The sequence below is a fragment of the Chamaea fasciata genome, unplaced genomic scaffold (assembly GCF_029207755.1).
Source record: "Chamaea fasciata isolate MVZ Bird 193981 ecotype frontalis unplaced genomic scaffold, bChaFas1.0.hap1 SCAF_1, whole genome shotgun sequence".
NCBI classification, from domain to species: Eukaryota; Metazoa; Chordata; class Aves; order Passeriformes; family Sylviidae; genus Chamaea; species Chamaea fasciata.
Window position 1 is genome coordinate 118,347,291 of NW_027094086.1, and position 23,290 is coordinate 118,370,580.

General features: G+C 39.4%; 2 protein-coding genes across 7 annotated transcripts in view; one reads left to right on the forward strand and one right to left on the reverse strand.

The window, feature by feature from the left end:
* Window positions 1-18,362, forward strand: part of SCRN1 (secernin 1) — a 38,608-nt gene extending 20,246 nt beyond the window's left edge. For 3 of the 5 annotated variants that reach the window (XM_066195031.1, XM_066195035.1, XM_066195036.1), the window contains 7 exons: window positions 1,552-1,733; window positions 6,842-7,044; window positions 9,891-10,085; window positions 11,699-11,864; window positions 13,705-13,885; window positions 15,915-16,074; window positions 16,315-16,788. In XM_066195031.1, the coding sequence (XP_066051128.1) occupies window positions 1,552-1,733; window positions 6,842-7,044; window positions 9,891-10,085; window positions 11,699-11,864; window positions 13,705-13,885; window positions 15,915-16,073 (1,086 nt within the window). In that variant the 3' untranslated portion in view covers window position 16,074; window positions 16,315-16,788. Of the gene's footprint in view, window positions 1-1,551; window positions 1,734-6,841; window positions 7,045-9,890; window positions 10,086-11,698; window positions 11,865-13,704; window positions 13,886-15,914; window positions 16,075-16,314; window positions 16,789-18,269 lie in introns of those variants that run through there. The other 2 variants (XM_066195052.1, XM_066195044.1) reach the window with 2 other exon arrangements.
* Window positions 17,443-23,290, reverse strand: part of WIPF3 (WAS/WASL interacting protein family member 3) — a 39,025-nt gene continuing 33,177 nt past the window's right edge. For both annotated transcript variants that reach the window (XM_066195017.1, XM_066195008.1), the window contains exons 7-8: window positions 22,636-22,737; window positions 17,443-21,762 (exon numbers count right to left, since the gene is read on the reverse strand). In XM_066195017.1, the coding sequence (XP_066051114.1) occupies window positions 21,722-21,762; window positions 22,636-22,737 (143 nt within the window). In that variant the 3' untranslated portion in view covers window positions 17,443-21,721. The remainder of the gene's footprint in view (window positions 21,763-22,635; window positions 22,738-23,290) is intronic.

Below are 23,290 nucleotides of genomic sequence, written 5' to 3' on the forward strand. Positions count from 1 at the left end.
ATATGCAATTTGATCAAGCAGCCTGGTCAAATATTAGGGATGTTCTCCTACAAATACAGCAGGTGTTTGCCCCTGACAGGATCTTCTTGCCTAAGCCTGTCCTTAGACTGACAAAGTTCACTGCCTGTCTGTTTTGTGCTGTTTTGTTTTTTATTTTGTTTAGTTTTGACCTGTTTGCACACATAACCTAATGAAGGTGGCAAGCTCATTTCTTATATCCCTCTTGCATGGTCAAAGTGAAGGACTCTGAGAATACCATTTCTGACAAAGATAGTCTATTACACATTTTAATTGCGTGCTAGAGGAACTATTACTGTAAAAATCATTTCTCAGGACTGGAGGCTGAAGATGATTGTGCTGTATAATCCTTAAAGGCAGAAAGAAAGTCTAGGAAAAAAGCAAAGCTTCTTGATGCTCTGATAAATTTGGACTGATTTCTTTGGCTTTAGATTTTAATAGAGGCACAGACAGGCAAACAAGGCAAATAACTTGAAGTCCACAAGTGCGTTCTGAGGATCCTGTTTACTTGAATATACCTGATCAGACATTCCTTCAAAATACTGTTGCAGATTACTTCCTATAAAGAAGATGTTACCACAGGAATGCTGAACCCTAAGAGATGCCTCATAAATGTAGCGAGGTTTCTCAAAAGCAAATTCTGCAGAGCTTGATCCATAAAAAACTTGATGTTAACTCAACAGTGAAATGTGAAGTCCGTTTCTTTGGTTTGCACAAACCGATGATGGATTGAGCTCTCATCCATGCTGTCTGGGAAAACAGTGCTTGTTTTGAAGGCAGGGGCTTGTTTTGAGGGCAAGTAAATGTATTTGAAAGGTAACATAATTGCTTTCTTGCTTGCAGTTACAATGACTTCTCTGCAGCCTTCCTTCCTATTTTTGAGTTGTCAGAGTACATTTGCAGGCATCTAATTAAAGTGGACCATTTAAAATAGTGAAATCACCAGTTTAAGCAACAGCAATACCCATGTTTTATTTCTCTGACTGTTTATCAAAGTAGTTAATTATACCACTGAATCTTTTCACGGCTTGGTTTTTTCCCCCCTCTTTCTATCAGTTGTCTCTGTGTTGGGGGCAGCTGCAGGGGAGGCAGCAAGGGGGAGGAGGAAGCCTTCTAATGTATTTTGTCCCAGTTACCATTGTTACACTATGTTTGTACTGGAGATGGCGCTTAGGGGAGGTGGTAGAAGGGTTTGATGTTGTTACTGTGTACAGGTATGATCTGTGATTTATTAATGTAACAGTACAGTCTGTCTCCTGCTGCTTTCCACTGATGTTAGCATTTGGGTCCTGCTTGTCTCTTGGAAGCCTGTGAGCGTCAGCACATGGATTTTCCCAGGCTTATGCAATATAAGGATGTGAAAGTTCAAACATGACACTTAAATGTTGTTTAAAAAAGTTCCTTGTTCATTCACAAAATATGGACCTTTTAAATAATGTGTGTCCTTTGTGTACATTGAAGTCTCGTGTTACTTCAGTCACAGCAATAGATGAAGTGATTGTTTAACTTTCTCCCTTCCTGCTGTCTCTGCAGTGCACATATATCGAGATTGAGCAGGTGCCCAGGACTCACGCCGTCGTGCTGAGCAGGCCCTCCTGGCTTTGGGGGGCAGAGATGGGAGCTAACGAGCACGGAGTGTGTGTGGCTAACGAAGCTGTCGTGACCAGAGAACCAGCTTCTGAGTCTGAAGCCTTGCTTGGCATGGATCTTGTCAGGTGGGTGTCCTGCTGAGCTGGGGCCAGCCTTTCATCGTCATCGTCAGCCTTAGATGATGCTGGTCCCAGGTAACAGCACAAGGAGATTTTAAAACAAAATCTAGGTAGGGCTCCAGAGACAGCTGAGTGAAAACTTGAAACGCTTGCAATCTGAATTTATCTGCCAAGGATGTATCAATCTGTTGTGGGTTCACTCAAACTACCTTGTCTACCTACCCTACAGTTGAGCAGTGGCTATTCTGACAGGACAAGAGGTATGATTACATTGTTAGTAAGGAACTACTAACTAATTTGTAATACCAGATTGCTGGTGTGCCCTTCATTCTCCCCCACTTTACAACAGCCTACTCTGACCTAAAAAACTTATTCTGGGCTTATAGCCAACTGTAGGCATAAACAAACTACTATGCCTTCCTTCAGCCCGTGCATTCCAATGCAAACCATTGCCCTTATTCAAATGCTGGCACACAAACTCCTGTGAGTCTGTTCATTGACGGCTGTCTGCCCAAAAGGCTTGTGCTGCACTGTGAGCCTCAGCCTGCATGCTGGTCTTGTAGTGAAGAGAATTTAAAGGAGGCTTGGGTGGGGGATGAAAGCTGAGAATGAAAGAAGAGAGAATGTGTGAACTTACTACAGAGAAATGAGCAAATGGACTCAATTTAAAGACTGGACAGCACAACAGCTGCATATTCAAGTAAATCAGTCTTTGACAAAGTAGTCCTACTGGGCTTTGCCCCAGGATACTTAATGAGCTGACTGAAGCAGTTACAGGTGAACTCTCATTTTTCTTGTGGACTAGTGAAAAATGGGAGAGGGTTTGGTTGACTGGAAAAAGTTAAATGTTGTGGCTATGCTTAATATAGTTTAAAAGAGTTGTTGTAAACCAGCTTAACCTCTGTTCCTGAAGGGGAAAATCCTCAAATATCAAGGAGCTGATAAATGCACAGTAATAGCTGGTAGTCAAGAAAAATCCCGTCAAACCATTCTACTTCACTCCTGCAATGAGTTAACTTATTTTATAGGTAAAAGGATAGGAAATAGATTCCTTAACTTTTAAGAGGATGTTAAAACCTTAGAAGTTATTCTCATGAGCAAGCTGGGAAGCATGAGTTAGAAGAAATTTTGTTAGGTGCATAGCTGCCTGAAACTGCAACTGTTCTCTAACATGTCTCTGCAGAAACACAGTGTCTGCTTCCAGCTACCATAAATCAAGAGGAATATGGGCCAATTGGAGTGAATGCAGTGGAAACTGGAAGGGTGATCAGAGAGCTATAGAGTGTGACCAATGAGAAAATCATGATGGAATTTGGGTTGTATTTCTCTTTGGTATTTTCTCTAAGCCCTGTACATACTGAAGGAATCTGTGGAGAAGCTGTACCTGAGAGAACTATTAATTTAATTGCATCAAGGGAGGCTGAGTAGATGTGAGGGGTTAAGAAAGTATAGGACAACCTTTTGTGAAGAACAGGACTTAGATGACACTCTAAGCTCCGCTTTTATTTTTTCCATCCTGTTACAGTCCTTTTGAAACTTCAACAAATCATTGGTTTAAATGTTGAGTTCTACTTATTCCTTACTCAGTTATTGCAGTCTCAAAGGATTGTTTAACATTCAAATATATATGTTGTCCAATAGCCCTAGATTTACCCTCACTAGCAAATCAGGACACACCAAAGTAAGGAGGCACTGGCCATAAACTGCAAGTAATTACCACCTGTAGATGCTACCCTCCCTCTCTCCCTTTTTACCTGCAGAAGAAGTTGTAGCTCAGATGCAGAGAGAGGGTGCTTCAGGCAAGGGGAACCAGAGCTGTGTTGTTACCATCTGCTGCTGGTTCCAGCCTAAGTGGTTCTTTCTCTTACTGTGAAGACTTTGCCAGTTGAATTAGGTGTGTCTATTTCATGTCACCTCATAGAGTAGAGAGCCATCAAGTACAAAATCAGTCTCCATTGGCTGCAGTGAAGCAGCTGGCACCAGCTCTTCCTGTTTGATGGAGTATCACAGCATGTCAGAACACTTGAATGATTCTTAAGAAAACAAAAAAGTTTGTGTGATGGAGTTCAGGGTAAGAAATTGGCCCTATTCTGTGCAGGCTGGTCCCCATTCCAGTTAATCTAAATGGAGAGAATGGACCTAGTCACAACATACAGAAAAACTAAGAGAAAATATGCTCCAGCATGAATTCCTAAGGAACCATTTTTTTTCCCCCTAGAGATTTATTCAAAAGCTGATTTTTGAAATCCATACCAGCATTGCTGCATTTGTTAGCTTATAAGGATTTTCTTCAGGTATTCTTTCTATCTGCCTGCAGTTCTGGGGTTTTTTGATGCACAGTTGCAACTATAAAGCTCCTGTTCACCTAGGGAAGCATATTCTTCTGAAGAGTTCATGTACTGTTTTGCTGATAAGTTAAGACAGTATTATGATACAAAAGAGAAATATGGAGAAACCCATAAATTACACCCTTATTTTTGCATTTTTGTCTTCATTTTAATCCCCATGTGTTTGTATTATTTATTTGTTCTTTTCATCACAGGTGCAATAATTTTTTCAGAGCCACACAGAGATGCCAATCTTGGCAGGGTGTCAAGAATGCTCTTTAAAATGGTATTAATTTGTTTACCAATCTCTTTCCTTAGAGACCTCAAAACTGAATAAAGTAGAATGTCATCAAATATGTTAGTTAATTTGGAAAGCCTGCATTATGTAATTGATAGGTGAAGTTGAAAAGCTTAAGATAATATTGTTTTGACAATATGACAGCATATTGGAGGTACTTAGGCAGTGGATTGTACTAAATTACTGAAATTTCATTAATAACTTATTCAAGCTCTCATCTGAGATTGAAATTGCTTCAAACTGTTCCTCCAGCTCACCTTGAAGGGTACTCTGAAGTGTGTTAGGTGGGGGGGTTATGCTGTGGTTGCCCAGGACACTGATGCTGAGATAACTGACAAGACTTAATTTTGTGGAAATGAGTTGTGTAGTTGTTGTTATGTAGGATGGGGTTTTCCCCCTTTTTTTCCTCTTTTTTTTTTTTTTTTTTTTTTTTTTTTTTTTTTTTTTTTGTTAGGTTTTTTTTCTGTCTCTTGTGACTGACAGATAGGAGCAGCCAAGCAAAAGTAGAGCCTAGACCTTTACTTAATGGAAATAAATGCAACATTGGGGTCATTTATAAAATAATAATACCTAAAGGATACTTCTTCAGCCTGAATCCCTGCTGCAGTTTTGACAGTGAAAGCTAGACTGTAACCATCTCAAATGGAAAATTTCAGGGAGACATTATTAAAGTTTTAGTGGGATGTTATGTCTCTTGACAGGTTTTGATCTAATTATAACCTAATGGTTTTGATCATTTACCGGGGAGAAAGAAGCAGATTATCTCTGAATATAGGGACTGGATGGTCACCAAGGGTAGTTTTCAGTCCATTCACTTTCCTGTGGCAGGGCCTGCTCTTAGGGAATAAATAAGTCATGCTTTTGGACTGGCTTTTAAGTTATGTCTGTGGTATGTGCAAAGACTGGCGTAGCTGTATTGGTCTGAAAAAGCAATTGCAGCAGTGATGAAAAGAATGAAGGGAAAACATAAATGCAGAGGGACTGAAAATGGAGTCATCAGTACAAAACAAGTTTCAGCTAACAGGAAAAGATGAGAGGGAAAGATCCTATAAATGCAAAGTAAGAAGATGATGGGGGAGGACCCATCACTTCAAGTTAAGCCTTAAAATTCTAAGTGGCTCTTGGCTCTTCTTTGTCAGTAAGTGATAAATAGATGCTGCTGAGAGAGATGAAAACACTGCTTTCAGTAATTCAGCCTAAAACAAGGCTAATGGTAGCCAAGTATTTAACAAAGCACAGCCAGTGCAGAGATCAGGTTGAGAAGTAATGAGATCAACAAATCTGTTTTCAAATTATCAGGATCTGATTTGTCTACTGTAGTTTTTTTGGAAAGAAACAGTGGTGTTTTCTTGTCATGTGATTTCAAGAGAAATGGAAAGAGCTAGCACAGATAGTACTTATACCTAAAAAAATGATTTTCTTGGAACTATACATCAAAATTATTTTGTCTATAGAACGGTTAGAGAAAGACAAACAGAGGAAAATATTGAGGTGACAAAACAACAGAGAAATTTTGAACTGATCCAGGTAACTCTCCCAAAGGATGGAGGCATGGATATGGTGTTGCTTGAAACATTGCATTTCCTCATTATCAGTAATTGGATTTTGGGACCAGTGAAATCGTTTGCAGGTCTGATTTCAACTTCTGGTTACTGCTTTTGTTGTTGATTCAATTAGGGCTGTAAATTATATTAAGGGATTATTTAATGCCACTTATTCAAGGTAGGATACAATTATTCCCTATGGCTTTGTAAAATCTATTACCACACCTCAGTTTACTTTTTCCATAAAATCTCCTTGCTTTGCTTGAACTTCCTTGTAAAATTCTGTTTTTTCAGACATATGGTTGCTCTTACTTCTGAAAAAAGCCATATCTGGTATTCAAATAGTTTTTTGGGGAAGCCTCTGCAGGAACTCTGAAGTATGACTGCACAAATGCTTGTCTCGACAGCAAGTAGAATGCATGTAAAAATAACACCTAGTTTCCATGGCCAACCAGAGCATGGGGAAAGAGTGGTTGTAATACTGAATACTCCTTCCCTTTTTTGATAGCTGGTAATACTAATTTACAGTTTCCCAGCCTTGTACAGAAAAATAAACTTGGTACAGCTGTTACTTAAAAAAAAAAATACTTGCAAGTTGTCCCTCAAATGTATTCTGCCTGAGGAGGAGCTAAATAGAGCATTGCATGTTTACAGTGCAGCTCAGATCATTGGTTGGAAATGGGACTCTTTTTAAAAAAGACTAAAAGCCAGCTATGATAGGCTTGAGAGTAAAGAACCAGCACAGAAAATCAAAACTATGAACAAATAATTCAATATCTCATCCTTTAATTCTAGTAGCTGATGAAAGCAAGAACTCTTACACTAGTCATACCAGATACTTCAATATTTAAAACCCCGATGAGTGCTGATGTTTAAAAGTAATAATTTAAGGAGATCTCACTGTTTCTTTCCTCTCTGAATCTCTGTTTTACCCTTTTCTTACAGACTTGGCCTAGAAAGAGGTGCAACAGCTAAAGAAGCATTGGATGTAATAGTTGCTCTGTTGGAAGAGCATGGACAAGGTGGAAATTATTATGAAGATGGGAGTTCATGCCATACTTTCCAAAGTGCATTTTTGATTGTGGACAGAAATGAAGCCTGGATATTGGAGACTTCTGGAAAGTATTGGGCAGCTGAAAAAATCACAGGTTAGTTTCAAACTCATAGCAAATCTTATTAAAAATGGCTGTAAAGGGTTGGCTTGGAAGAATTGGTCTTAAATTCAGTAAGTTTAAATAAGTGACTAATGAATGCAAGTGTTTGATTAAATCACCAATTTTAGCTTTCTATATTTGTACTACTCTGACTTTTTTTAACGTGTTGATTTGCATTGGCTGATGTGACTTAGCATTTTCTGTGAAGATGGAGATTGTTGCCTTTTTGCATAAACTATGTAATAATCATAAGTTTTATATTTGATAAGTGTATTTTCCAAGATTTATTTTCTGTTTGGTACATGTCAGATTTTTTTTATGGCGTTAATGCCCAAATTATTGCTTACAAATCTAAAATATTGTGAGGAAAGGATAAGCATTGATAGTTTTGACAAAAGGGCTTTTTTTTCAGGTGATAAATTGAATGGGTTGCTGGTGGTGGTTCCTTTACTGAAATAGATATGCTCCCTTCATATCCCTGTTTTTTAAATGATAGTGCAAAACAATAATTTTCTGCTCTTTAAACTTGTAAATGGTTTCTTTTTCTGTATGTGTGAAGCCAGAGCTGCCAAACTAACTTCTAGAATTCACTGCCTTAGTGGATGAATTTATTTAAAACTTTTTCAGCGTATAAGGGCTGCCTTAATGTAATATGATTGTTTAAGACCTGTATTTAATTTATTCTCATCTTGATTTTGAAGGGATTTTTATTTTCATAAGGGTAGAGCTTTTTAAAATGTGCTTCTCTTTGAATGAAGTGAAAATTCAGAGTATTCAAGAGGACTTTTGTCATCCATGTCTTGAGCTATGACAGATCCATTAAATTCTCTTCTCATTTCCCTCTAAATGAAAGGTAGGAGATAGATATGGGAAGGAGAAAAGAAATAACACCAGGCTGTACAATGTTATGTGATGGCCTGCTGTCAGTCTCTGCCGTCAAACAGGAATCAGTTACCCAAGTAAAGCTTGTATTTTAAGGATACCTACAGGTTCTCTGGCACAAACAGATACCAAACATAGAGGAGGGAAGACTGAAAATGCTGTCCTGATATAACCCCAGTTCTGGAAAGCAGCTGACTCCTGAGGTTCCTGGGATTATGCAGTGACAGCCTGCCTTCTTCTCTTGACCTGCCTGACTGATGCTTGAAGAACAGTGGGTTTTATTTAGCAGTTTTAGCTGCATCAGCAATACATAACCTTCATGTCCTTCTTCCCAGCAAATAAGCTGTTGCCCTCATCTGATGCTTGCAGCTTTTTGAAGTGATCCTGCAGCTCTGTTCTGGTTTTTACCAGCACATTGCTCTTCAGGAGATCCCTGTGAGCTGCAGATAAGTAGTTTCCATCTCCTGCAGCCTGCCAGGAGGAAAGGCTGCTGGCTATGTAAGAACTCTATATTTCATACTTTGTTCAGGGGTTCTTTTTTGCAACCATAAGTGTGCTTCTTAAGCTTTCAAGTGAATGCACAAATGCTTTTAAAATGGGGAAAATGTGTCATTCCCCAGTGTGAAGGCATATTTTTTCCTGCCTATCCTCAGAGTTCTAATATTCCTGCTGCAGGACTATAAAGCTTATAGTGAATGTTTATCAAGCAACTCTCTGACAATAATTTAAGCATAAGCACTTCAAAATTCTTTCTATTAATGTTCCTAAGTCTCAGTGGAAAAATTATTTGATTGATTTTTTTTTTTTGTGGTGGATCAAACCCATGAAATATTATTTTGCATGAGTTAATAAATGTGATATTTAAAGAGCTCTTAAAGAGCTGCTTGCCCAGCTGGGCACGAATACAAATATCCTCATCACTCAAGTCAAGAAAATGCCCTGAAAAGTATGCTGTTTGAAAGTGTGAATCATAATAAGCTGTCAGTGACCCTCGTGTAAGTCAGAATTGGATGACAGGGAGTTTTTTGCAGAATGATGCATAGAATTTCCTTAAGTTGTTACCCATTATTTAAATTGCATGCATGAGGCATTGCAAGAGCAAGCTTACTTTTTTGGAAGGCAGTATTAAAAAATTCCACAACTACTGGCTTTGCTTCTGTCTAAGAAATGATTTGTGCCAAGTTCTAGATTCTGTGTTTATTTTAGCTTATAGTTTTACTTTATCAGCTCTTTCTCTGGCTTCCAATACATTTGCTTTATTCTCCCTGAGGAGTATCTGCAGCAGCCACTGCCATGCTGTGGATATGTGGTTGTAAGCGCTGCAATTTTTTTGATAAAAGGAACTTAAAGAAACTTCATACTTTGGAGGCTACTTACACATTCTTTTTTCTTCATGCCGTTTTAAAATTTAAGGTAAAGAAAGTTAATTAAAACCTGTCTTGCAGCTTACAGTGAAACTGCTTCTCAACGGGGAAGCTTAAAGCAATTGTTAGGATTTTCAAAACATTTTCCAAATTCTTAATTTTGAAGGGCAAGGCAGGTTCATGAAATGCAGCTCTGCTGAAATATATTTTGAAATCAAGTCAGATCTCAAGCCTTCTTGTGTCTGTGGAATATGCCATTGGAAAAAAGATTAGGCAGGTGCCTTTGGCATTTGGAAACTCCTGTTGCTTTGTGGTCAGACGAGTGAGGTGTGGATTGAAGTGTGGACTGGCATTCTGTCTAAATCCCACTATTAATCACAAGTGTCAGTGCCTCAATAGGGCACAGAGGATTGAGCTCTGCAACCTGCAGTGATTGGTAATTCTGTGTACGTGTAATTAATTATATGGTTACAGTCAGGCCAAATGTACGTACTGACCAATGGTTTGTTTCCTTATTGATATGACATTTTCCTTCCAGCATCTCCTAGAAAAAAACTGTCTTAATGCTCTCTTTTAATATGTGGCTCTTTCTAGAGGGAGTGAAATGCATTTGCAATCAGCTTTCATTAACCACAAAAATTGATGCTGAGCATCCTGAACTAAGGAATTATGTGAAAAGTCAAGGCTGGTGGAATGGAGACTCAGACTTCAATTTTTCTGAAGTGTTTTCTCTTGCTGATGACCATTTAGCCTGTTGTTCTGGCAGGGAGAGCCTAGAAAAGCAAGGTGGTAAGTGTTGAACTATCTTTCTGTGGTCACACTGTGTTTTTAGTCACTGCTGCCTCCTTTTCAGGCATTCTGTCCAGAACTACTTGTGACTGAGAACACCTCTGCATGTAGACTGTGTAGGAAGGAAGATCAGAACTAAAGACGGTTCCTAAACTTGCCACAATTTAGGATGAAGCCCTTAATGTCACCCTCAAGATTTCAAAACAGGATTGCAATTACAAAGTAACTTCCTTCAGTCTTTTCATCTGCATGATGTGCCACTCCATTTATGCTTTCCTGTAATTTTAGTGGACCTACCTAACACTAAAATTATACTGTTTTTTTTAAAATGGCCTCACATATCAAAGATTGAGCTCAGTGGAATCTGCATTTTGGGGAAAATGTAGATTTAACCTTTTGGGCAAAGGTTCGAGAGCATAGTTCAAGGAAGAGCAGTTGCAAACTAAAGTCCCTTTTTCTTTGTTGAGCAGAACAAAGCCACTGGAACAGACACTGTGCCTATTCTCTGCAATCAAAAGAAGGGTTTACTTCCAGACCCAAATTTATTACTGACTTCAGTTCTCTGCAGCTGGCCAAAATACCTCTGAAATGACCCAGCCTGCAGCAGTGGATCACTGACGTATATCTGTTCTTTCATGCATGAAAAAGAGCACAAAATTTCATTTTCTAAAAAGCCCTTTACTACAGATGTGAATTTACTAGACTGCTGGCATTTTCACATGTTGGTCAATGTTCTGAAGAGTGTAGAGGTGAAGTGTTTGTTGCACTGCAGAGTTTTTGCTAAGGCTGTAGAACTGCAGGGAGCATGGTTTGTGTCTGAGGCAGATACAGTACCTCTGAAGGACTATAGGTAAAAGATCTTAATAAATCTGGATTATAGCACTAAAATCCCTAGGCCTGTGGGCCCTTACAGACAGATGGCTGTGGCTCAAAACCTTGCAGGCTGCCGAGTCATTCTGTGTCTCCTGGTGTATTGAGGCACCTGTGCATGGAGGTTTGAGTCACTGCAGAGTCTGAGATGGTACAGGGAAGAAGCCTGACCTGCCAAAGGAACAGGATGAGAAAACGTGGAGGGGCTGTGAGGGCAAAGTTGTGAGGGACACAGGCAGGAAACACAGTGAGAGTGAGGGGTTCTTGTAGATAGGGGTTTGGAGAAAAATCTTGGTGTCTAGGTCTGCTGCTATGACATTCTGTGACTGTGAGATGATGTTTCAAAATTTTGACTGAGTGATAATCGAAATTGAGAAGTGGAAGATCAGGGTGTTTTCATTTTGCCCTGCCTGGGTAGAGGAAAATGGATGTTTTATGTAAGTAGTCTGTTCACAGTGACTGCAAAAGCAGTATTACAGCCTTCTTCCTGAAAAAGTACCTTTTAAATAGCATTTCTCCCTGCCTGGCAATTGCCATGCCTAATTAATGCTTCCTACTGTTCTCATTTACTAGCTAAGCACGTTCTTTCTGAATGTTCATTGTTTAAGTAGAAACTATTAACTGGGATTTGTGACATGCCCGTGTCAAGTGGCCATTTTAGGCCAAAGCTTGTTCAGGCTAAAATCCTTACCTGGGCTCCAAGCCATTGAACACTCAGGAATTTTTTCCCCCCCTCCATATAGGTGACGTTTCTGCACAAGCTATGATTGATGTCCTGCGTGACAAGGACAGTGGTGTCTGTGTGGACTCTGAATCTTTCCTTACCACAGCTAGCATAGTGTCTGTTCTGCCTCAGGACCCTAGTTTTCCCTGTATTCATTACTTCACTGGCACGCCAGACCCTTCAAGGTAAGCCACAGCACTGGGGTCCCTGGGGTGCAGAGCAGGTGATGGGTTGAAAGGTAATAAACCCTGCCACCCAAACTGGAACATATTTCAAGAGCGTGTTCTAACCAGAAATGCAGTCAGTGCTCTGCGATGTGCAATCTGACAGTCCTGTGTTATTGAGCTTCTAGGGGAAATGCAGTTTAGGGATGAGCCAGGAATTCCAGTGTAGTTGCTTTCCAGTTGGAGAGTTGTTGAGATAATGAAGTTGAGGACTTCCTAAGTCACTTCCCTTGAACAGGTGGGTGCAAAACTGAAACAAATGAAGTGTTTTAACTAACAGAGAGGGTTTGTGTACTCTAGGTAGCTTCATATGGTGTCAAAATGTTAACACAGCAAAATATCTACAAGATGCTGACATCCTAAGCATGTTTTTTATTGGAGGGACAATTTCCAGTTGGTTTACATGGTTTTCTCTCTAGCTGAAAGTAGCTGAGGAGATTAGGGAACTCATGGGCCAGATCATCAAAGAACTAATGAATTATCTTGTGTTTTAAACAGAATCCACCTGGGATTCACAGAAATTAAATTAAGCCACTTGCAATTATTCAGGAGATCTGCCTCTTGCACTGAGGTAAAGAGGTTATGGGGAGAAGAAAATGGTGCCCTTGAAGAGCTGACAGTCATTCATGTAGGAGGACTGGTAGTAATCATTAGGTTTTACTGAGGGCTGTGGAAGTCATCCATGCCAAAGGGACTTTCCACCTGCCTTGCATTATGTGATTCAGCCTTTCAGGGTTAAGTGTCAATTTTAAACTTGCTTCCCCAAACTGTTCTTTGACTCGATGCAAATCCTTTGTGATAAAAAGGAGCATGGCTTCAAATTATTTTATTGGGATTTCTGTCCTTTTGAAGGTGGAAAACCTGGCTTAAAAGCCTTGTTTAGAGACCTTTCTTGCTTTATTCTACACTGTAATGCATTAAGGAAGAATTATTTTAAATGCAGCTAGTGAGTCACGTAAATTCTAAGTCAGCAAGGCTTCGTGACAGTGATGGAAAGGGTAACAGCACTGAACCTGCTGACTACACAGGCAGTGGTTATTAATTGTGCGTTGCAGAAGTCTTGCACTTTTGGCAGGTTCTTCACTGCAGAATGCAGGGTGCTTTGTTGTTCTGTATCTAAGAGAAGGAAGGCAGTTGTTCCATGCACTTGTCAAAACCTACTTTCAGCTTCTCAGGAATGAAGATCCTGTATTGATGGGGTTTTTTGTTTGTCTCTCTCTGGGGTTTAGATCCAAACTCAGTGTTAAAGTTGCTTGAGAAATGTCACAATATTAGTAGCCATGTCTTTCCCCATCTCTTGAAGTAAAATTCTAAAATGCTGCTGTTTATATGCAAAATCCTGTGATATTGAGCAAGATATGTAATCTTCCCTGCTCCATGCAAGTGATTTTTTTCTGATTTTAATAAAAATTAAATCTGGAAGGAGGAGGAGAGATGCCAGTGGGAACAGAGGAGAAAAACTGATGTGAAGCCGAACGTTGAGATTTGTTACAAAAAACTTGGAGGAGAAAATCATTGCTGCTCTTCTAAAGAAGTGGCAGAACTGGCATGAGGACACCAGAGATTGGTGTAGGTAAAAGGGGTAATAAGGTTTTACAATAATTGCCAAACCCAGTCCTTTTAAAGCAAGTAGATTTGTTTCGCTTGTGATCAGTTCCAAGTCTCTAACCTTACTCATGCCTAGTGTAGATGAATTACCTATGCTACTCTCTATGTGTTGTATAAATAGCCTGGTGAACATTTCAGTAACATATATGAGATCTGTCTTACTACAGCAAGCAGTAATTCTCATTTCTTTCAGGTCCATATTTAAACCCTTTATTTTTGTTGACGATGTGAAATTAGTACCAAAAGTGCAGTCTCCTTCTTTTGGCAATGATGATCCTGCTAAAAAGATACCTCGATTCCAGGAGAAACCTGATCGTAGGCATGAATTGTACAAGGCACATGAATGGGCCCGATCTCTCCTGGAGAACGATCAGGTAAGAGCTGTGGGACCTGGAATAAAAGAAATGAAGTCAATATAGATTTCTAAGCCCAGAATTTAGTTCGCAGTCACTCACTGAAAGACATTCTCTGAATATTCTTAAAATCCTTGTGAGTTTAGCTTGAATAATGATGCCCTCTGAAGGACAAAAAATTCTGCATAGTTTTTGTCATCCTGAGAGTGTTGCTGTGTTCCATTACTTTTACGAAATGAAAAGTCAAGCTGTTAAGGTGATTATCTTGTTCAATCCCCACTGTGCATAGCCTTTTTAGTGATTAGAACACTGGATGCCAGTGCAACATGATATCAGAATTATGTGCTAGGATGAGGGCAGGAGTGTTGTAATTTAAATTTTATGCTGGATTAAGAACTACATAGTTTGGAAAGGTATTTTTCTTGAAGGAATAATTTGCACCTGACAGTTTTGCAAGTCTTGCGTTTTACAATTCCATGCATTGCTGTTAATTTTTAAGATTTAACTGAAAATCCCCTATGAGAAGAAGCGACACTTTGTAGTGCCGTGTAGTACATACCTGAGGGCTGAAAACCTTCCATTGTAAAAACTTAGTGTCGAAGATCTCTTTTGCAAATAATTGTGGAATAAGTATAGTCAGGAAGGGAATTTTTCTGCGTAGCTTTTCCAAAGGACTGAGATACAACTTTTGGTGTCATTGAGCAGGTAGTTCAATAACTTCTCAACATTTTCAATTACAACTACAGCAGTAAACTGAATAAGTGGCTTTAAGGAAGTGAAACAGAGGCAAGGATCACCAAGGCACACCTGTCAGGATTTTATTGGTATTCAGGCAATTTGTGGAAGGCCCTCACATAGTTGTGTTGAACTTCCACAGAGGACTTGCTGCTCTGCAATTTTCCTTTGTGTGTATTTGCCTAGGTCAGAGTCTTGTTACAATCATAACAACATTCAGAGCTACCCATTATTGATTAAGAAGCTGTGATAATCTTTGCTAGTACAAACATTATTTAAATGCAGTTTGGACTAGATTTTTAATTTCTTGGAATGGTGTAATTTAAAATCTGTGGCCTCTGGTAACATTGTTTTAATGTGCAGCTGGCTATCTCATATCATGCAAGATGTTGATTTAGGGAAGACCTAGAAAAGGCATCTTAGCATCTTGTGGACTCTTGCCTGTTAAAGTCCCCAGAATGTGACACCAATAGTTGTGGTAGAAAAGGAAATGCAGTTTCTACTCAGGCCTCATGCTATAAAATCTGCCCATCCGAGAGCCTAAACTTTAGATGAGATGCTCTACTTTTTCTGGACATAATGCTGAGAAAAATTATGAAATACTCAGAACCACCACTCATTCTAAATGACTTTTTTCCCCCCTGTAACTCAGTTTTGAAAGCTGCAAGCCAAACAAGCAGCACTTCTCCATTAAAAAAAAAAAAAAAAAAAAAAAAAAGAAAGAAAAAAAGTAGAGTTTAAATAACATTTTAACATTTGGATAAAATGAAATTGCATCTTTTCCAGGAGTAAATTTTCTAGAAACACAAAGAGCAGTAAGTCAGAATGGCACAGAAAACCTCCCTGGGATTTGGAGCCTTTTACTGTTACATGACACATCATTCCAGGTCTATTCATCATCTTGCAGGTTTTGATTTGAGGGATGCACATGGAAATACCACAATCTGTACAATTCTTAGGGCTTCTAATCTTCTCATACAGTTCTGGTAGTGGGATTTCAAGCTTAAAAACTTGCTTTATCTCCATTATATGTACAGGCCTTTTATCATTTTCCTCTATCCATCTTTCACCCTCTTCCTTCTTTGCTTTAAACTTAGCAACTCCTTTTTGGTTATTTTTCTTAATGCACAAAGTGTCCAGGATTGTTCCTGTTAGCCTTTGGCCATCCAAAATAACTAATAACAGAAATAGTACTTTAAAAGGCTTTTTTGTTTTTAAAAATATTTGAAAATATCTCTGTAGCAAAGAGAAACAGTAAAATGCTTTAATGAGCCTGTTTGCTGGTTAACTGAGTTTGGTTGTTTCATGTCTTTAGGATAAAGGCCAGAAACTGATGAGGATTATGTTAGACCTTGAAAAACAAGGTTTAGAAGCAATGGAAGATATCCTTTCTCGTACAGAGATTCTGGATCCAGCTGAAGTAGTGGATCTTTTCTATGACTGTGTTGACACAGAACTAAAGTTCTTCAAATAAAGTAAGCAAACAATTCTTTAGGTACTACTCTACCAGTGAATGTGAGATGTTGGATCCGATTCTGAACCTCCTCCTCTTTCACACTAAGCTGAGGATGTTAAGAATTGGGTTCAAACCCACCTTTCTACCTGCTCAGCTTGTATCCAAAGTCCTTTTCCCTTTGCTGCATTGCAGGCGATATTTTTTTTTCAATTTCACTCTTGCTTGGAATGGATTTTCAACAAATTTTATCTCATTTCAGCTACGGTGGCTATTGTTAGCCTTTTCACTGGAAGACTGCAATGTTCTTCAAGCCTTGAAAGAAAGTCTTCACACTTGTGATTTTGCAGGAAAAAAACATTTCTAGAGGAAAAAAATGTTACTTGCTAGCTGTATCTGGTTAACAAATTGCTTTCCTTTGTCCAATCTTGTGGTGTTCCTGTTTGTGTATGTATATAGTGAAAGGAGAAAGTCACTGACTGGTCCAATTACTGTGTGCATGCTGGCTAATTTAGTACAGAATGTTAAAACATGTATGCTGGGCAACCAATTAAAGTAAAGATTTAACTTCATCAGGCTAATTGCCATATTGTCAATGAAAGCAATCTGGTCTTCCCTCTGTTGCTCAGGACTAGGCTTGCAGCAAAGCTGACTTGCATTTTTCTCTTCTTGCTAATTCATACAGAGTTGAAATGGTAGAGCTGAGATCACAGTTTAAGACGGGCAGGAAGGTAAGTCCTGGTTCTTGACCTTGTTGTGCTGGCCTCCTGTGGCCATATCTGGTTGCAGTGTCAGCACCTGACATTACGCCTGTACAAATTATCAGAATTAAGTCCCCAGGTTAAAGTTCTGCCTTTGCCCTCAGCCAGCCTGTGTTTGTAGTGCACCTTACTGCTGCTCCAGAACTGAGTACTGAAGTGCAGAGCCAGCCTGGATGCCGTAGAGATCTACACATGTTGGCTCTTAAGATGCAGTTAATAAGGCGTCAGATTTATACACAAGCTACAGATTTGGAATTTTTTAAAGGAATAGATGTCGTACATTGATAAATACCTGGCTATTCTCCATCTTTCTGCCTTTGTACTGCTGAACAATTCCTTGTAATCTCTGTTATGAGACACATGGCTGATGAATCCATTAAGTACCAGCAAGTTGCTGATGGGTGTGGCAATCCAACTGGTTAGGCTTAGGAATGGCTGCCCTATGCTTCCTTACATTAAGTGCAGTGCTGCAGCATGCTTCCCTTCCTCCGCAGTCCTACAGGCAGACCTGCTTTTCATTGTATTTTCTTCTTGTGGAAGTGAGATAGGGCAAACACTGAGAATTAAACCAGTAAACACTGTATCCAGTGAGAATGGTTGGTGGGTTTTTTTCATACAGGAGGCTGAAGGAAGACGTCCATGTCTTTATTAAGTGGAAGTTAACATATGGAGTTAAAATCCTTCACTGTTTGGGAAAGTGGATGGCGAATACAGGTTTCTGTATTGAGGAAGTAAAAGCTCCTTAGAAAGCAGAAACACCTCAAGTTGAAACTGTAGGAGTTGTGCATCAGGGAAATAGTCACTGCCATACTGGCACACTGCATTCTCAGGATTTTTTAAACGAAATTGTTCCATTCAGACTCATTACTTTAGTTTTGCCTTATATGACAAATGGTAATTGGACAAGAAAACATGGGGCGTTTTCACTTACAGGAAACAAGGAAGAATATATTTTCTCTTATGGCCTACCTAATAATCTCCCATTCACACTAAAATCCTCCCATGCTCTCTATCATAGGACCAACTCCTGTCTAAGTATTTTACAGTGTAGACAATAGGAGAAGAAAATATTCAAGTAGACCCTGAAATTTAGCTGCTCTGTACGGTAACCAGAGGAGGGGCTGACTGCTAGAAGCACACTTGTTTTCTGAGAATGCTGTGGGGGATGAAGCCTGCTGAAAGAGAAGTGTGCTTTTTCCAGCTGCCTATAACTGAAGTAAATGGATTTCCCATGAAATCACATCTCCTGATAGGAGTAGTTGGGCATTTCTGAACAACCAGGGAACAGGGATAAAATGATTGCCCCAGCCAGAAAACAAAAAGTAGGATATGCCACTTCTCACAGCTATTCTGCACAACTTGGATCTCTAATCTTTGAGAGCTGGGAGGGAGGCAAGATGAAAGAAGTGGGTGTTCCTGTTAGAAACATCATGTATCTTATTTGCCTTTTTCTTAGGAAAGAAGAAAGCAACACTTGCAATTATCTCATGGGCGTTTATGTCCTTATTTAGAACTGCTTTTATGATAGAATGAATAAATTGTTTTGAGCACAGTGATCCAGGTAGTAATTTTCTAATAGTATGTTGATTTTGCTTCCGTTGTATAGTGCATTTAAAAACAGAAAACAGCTGTGGTACAGCAACATGACTGGGTGCAGTCAGTAGAAACCAGACCAACTGCATGGTCTTAATATTTGCAGTGGTCTTGAACAGAGGTGTGTCTCAGTGGAAGGACACAGTGGGAATTGTGGGTTCAGCTGCCTCAGGGTGACAGCCAGCATGATTCTCTGTATCTTCAGAAGCTTCATCAATGGATCTTGAATGACAGATAAATGGAAACATTTCAGAAATGCTAGCAAATAGGCACAGGATTTCTAATTTCATCCCTGAAAGATGTTTATTTCTAAAATACCCAAACCATAGTAAAAAAATGGAGTAAAATTTCATTCTCCTTTATATATCTGCTGGCAGGTAATCTAGCATTAGGTAGTTTTAAAATCCTTTGGAAGGTACTTCCTAGAGAGCAGTACACAAATTTCAGAATAAATGAGAGCCAACAATATGCCACTTTTAATAGTATTATACTAAAATAGTTTTTAAAACAGTATTCAACTTTTCCAGTTGTTTGAGAAGCAAGGTAGGTGTAGACCCCTGCTTGTTACTATATTCATGCATATTTATCAAGTAACTACAGTAAGTGACAGTATTGGTCAAAGCATCACTTTTTTTTTTTTTCTTTTTTTTCTTTTCACACGATGTACAGCAAGTTATCATAATAGGCTAGAAAAAGACTAATGTTGCTTTCTTGGAGTCCTGTGGGTGAAGAGCTTCTTACCCCTACACCATCTCACATCATGAATGTGCATGTGTGTGGGAATAGTTACAGCATAACTGAGCTGCTGTAAGAACAAAGAGAAAAGCAGGAATGTAAAGATGAAGTTACCTGACTTTTCCAAGTATTTTTTTTCAAAGGCAACTATGGGGAAAGATCATCAGTGATCTATAACATTATTACACCTCTAACTGAGGGGAATGGATGGCAATTATATAAATTAATGCCATAACTGTAATAGCCTGGCTGTTAGCACCAGACTCATGCTGGAACTGCAGTATTCTTTTTCAGGCTGGTGAATCATGGAATCATTTATATTGAAAAACAACTCTTGAGATCATCTAATCCAGCCATTAGCCCAGCACTGCCAAGTCCACCACTAAACCATGTCCCTGAGTGCCACATCTACAAGTCTTTTAAATACCTGTAGGTATTAAATGGTGACTTCACCACTTCCCTGAGGAGCCTGTTCCAATGCCTGACCACCCTTTTGGTGAAGATGTTTTTCCTAATATCAAATCTAAACCTCCCCTGGCACACTTGAGGGCCTTTCCTCTTGTCCCACGCCTTGTTATTTGAGAGAAGTGACTGACCCCCACATTGGTGCAGTATCCTTTCAGGTTATAGAGAGCAATGAGGTCCCCTCTGAACCTCCTCAGGCCAGGATGTTGTTGGACTTCTTGACCACCTGAGCACACACTGGCCCCTGTTCAGGATGTTTAGCTGCTGTCAGCCAGCACACCCAGGTCCTTTAGTGGCAGGCAGATTTCCAGCCGCTTTGCCCCCAGCAGTGCCTTGGGTTGTTGTAACCCAGGTCTAGGACCCCAAAAAAGCTGTATAAAGGGGAATCAAAGGGTGGTTGGGATTGAAAGGGATGGCTGCAGGTCATCTGGTCCAACATCCCTGGCCAAGCAGGGTCACCTAGTGCCAGATGCGAGGACAAAGTCCAGATGGCTTTTGAGTATCTTTAAGGAATGAGACTCTGCAAGGTCTCTGGGCAACCTGTTCCAAGGCTGTCACCCCCACAGTCAACAGGTGTTTCCTGAAGTTCTGACAGTGCCTCCTCGTGTTGCAGTTGCCCATTTCCTCTGGTCCTGTCACTGGACACCATTGAAAATAGTCTGGCTCCATTTTTATACCCTCCCTTCAAGTATTTATATGGATTAGAGAGATCCCCTCTGAACCTTCTCTTTTCTAGGCTGATCAGTCCCAGCTCCCTCAGCCTTTCCTCACAGGAGAGATGCTCCAGTCCCTTCATCACCTTTGTGGCCCTTTGTAGGACTCTCTTCAGAATGGCCGTATCTTCCTTGCACTGGGGAGCCCAGAATTTGGACACAGCGCATGTGGCCACACACCAGGTGTGGCCTCACTAGTGCTGAGCAGAGGGGAAGAATCACCTCCCTGACCTGGCACCACTCCTCCCAATACAGTGATTGCACAAGAGTAAGGGTAATTCTTGCTAGAAATAGGCATCTCAGGAGCAGATCTGAACATCTGTGATCCAAAGACCTTACCCAAGGTCTGAATATTAAAAGTAGTAGTTGAAGTCTTGTCTGCTGCTAGGTTGTTACTTTTCCCAACCAACTCTCTTTGAAATAACAACCACTTTGGGGGCTGCGTGTTCCACATGGTGTGTTTTGGACAATGAACTGTCACTGCTGGCAAATAGTAGTAGCTCTAGTTGCCTGTTAAAATATAGGTTTTGGACCCCTCATCCAAAGGCCTTGTAATTGCTGGGTAAAGGCAATCTATCACAGAAATGGTAAATATCCACTTTGTCAGCAGGAAAAGACAGGACATATGTCCTTACATATGCTCATCATGGCATGTCTATTCACACACACCATTTCTTTTTCTTGCTTACAATACAGCAACTTTCTTTTCCTCCACTTTGGAAAGGTTCTGTCATCTTTGTCAAGTCCATGACCACCCTACCCAGCTGGGCTTCTTCAGACACTATCCTATAAGGATATGTAATCTTTAGGAGGTAGGCTCATTAGCAGCCACAGCTCCTTGGCATCTCTTCGGCATCTCCTCTTCATGCTTCATGAGAAAAGGATTGTGGGCCCATCTTTCCATGAAAGTGACATCCTGTTGCAATCTGAGGCCAGGCAGGATGGAAGAATTGAAGAAACATAAAAACAGACTAAAGATGGCATATTTGTTTGACAGTTCATTGAAAAAATGTCTGAATAATAACTGGAGAATTTCTAAAAATTATGATGGGAGGGGAAAAAAGAACTACAGGTACATAGCACAAAACTTCTGAGGTAACATTGTCAGCACAATAAGAATGAGAATTGTTTCAACACTACAAAGAATTTAAATTTTATGCTGCTTTGCTTAAAAAATATTCACCTATATACAGTAATTTAAAAGCCTGTACTAACATTCCTGTAGCATGTAGGCCAGTTCAAAAGGTATAATTTATATTGTTTTACAGTGTATAGAAATGTTAATATTGCAGTACTTGTGACTCAAGTACAATCTATCACTGCAACAGGGACCCCTTCTGTTTTATATATTATCTTGATCTTCTTTTTTAATACTAGTCCAGAGAGCATCAGAAGACTCTTCTCATCTCACGTGTGTTCTTAATGGAGGATTTTTAGAGGGATCTGTAAATAGATAGGACAGATTTTAAATGGATATTTTGGATGCAGTTCTATAGCAGCGATGCTGCATTTATCTGCTACCCCTGATACATACACATACATACATATATATATATATACATACACACACATATTGGTTGTGCTCTGCAGCCCTTCAGTAAAAAGTCAAAATATACAGCAGACAAATTTAGCCTGACTGAGGCTGCTATGAAAAGGCATGCAAAGTACCTTAGCATGGAAGGAAATGGTTAATTAAAAGTTGCAAATCTAATAATACAGAAAAACAGGTTTTACAAAAAGCAGAATACGAGCATGAGATCTTTTAGCACTTTCAACGACCCATTTTCAAAACTGGATAGGTGAACTGCCCTTACAAGAGTGACCTGATTCTAAGTTAAGAAGGGAGGAAAAAAAAATAAAGCAAGGTTCAGCCATTTATCACTATTCTGACAAAGTTCAGGTACTAAGTCTCTTTGTTATTCAGGTGTGTAAAACACCATGCATAGGATTTAAATCAAAACACATAATGGAAGATATGGATCAAGTCATCTTTGTCTGTGATTTCACAAGTTAGTGAACAAAAATATCAAACTCAAGTCTGTTTTGAAACGACTGTTTTTAACATCACAAGCTTTGCAAATTTAGCAATCTAAAAACACAGGCTGCATGTCCAGCCACATATTTTGTTTTTAACTAAGACTAAAAAAACTAAGTGCTTTTCATTATATCTTTGCTCCCTGTTGCCTCTGTGAGAAATCCCATTCCTCTCTGTGCCTATGCTAGTAGTCCAGTTATGCCAATGCTTGTTCACTTCTTTATTTTTCGTCTCCATTTTTAAACCTCTTGATAATGATCTTTTCATGTTTACACACTTACCTCTGGCTATCTTGCTGGGATATGTTTTCTGAAATGGTTTGAATTCATCAGGTGGGGGGAAATCTTCCACAGAATGGAAAGTAAATTTCGATTCGAAGTCATCTGGGAAATTTCAGGGAAATAAACATTAGTTGCTGCTAGAGAGAAACTTCAAAACAAAAAAAAAAACCACCAACCAACCCAACAATGTTGCCACAAGTAATTTCAATTAAAAATGCTGGCTTATTTTCTTATTTTCCCCTGGAATTGATAGTGGCTCATTTCATATAAACCATCTTGATGAGTACTTCTGTGAGCCATCCAAGTTTTTTGTCTAAATTGCAATCATTGCCTGCTATTAAAACTGAAGTTAAGTTTCTGGCTGCTGTTCCAGTTTTCTGCATTGATGATATTGTGGTTGGTAATAGAGGTATTCCTAGGTAGTTTTCAAGATATGTAGCTGTAAACAAGGATGAATGGCCAATTCATCAGACCACAAAAATAATTCTTAGTAGTCTTTTCCTAAATAGTAGTGTAGCCTCTAAATGTCCATAATCTGGTTTTAAGAATGGTAATATAAGCACTCTATGGCAGCTTTTCATATTTTTAAGTAACTTTGCATGCGTTCCTTTTCTGCTGACTGAATTCAAATCCTTTGTGAAAAAGCCTTAATTTT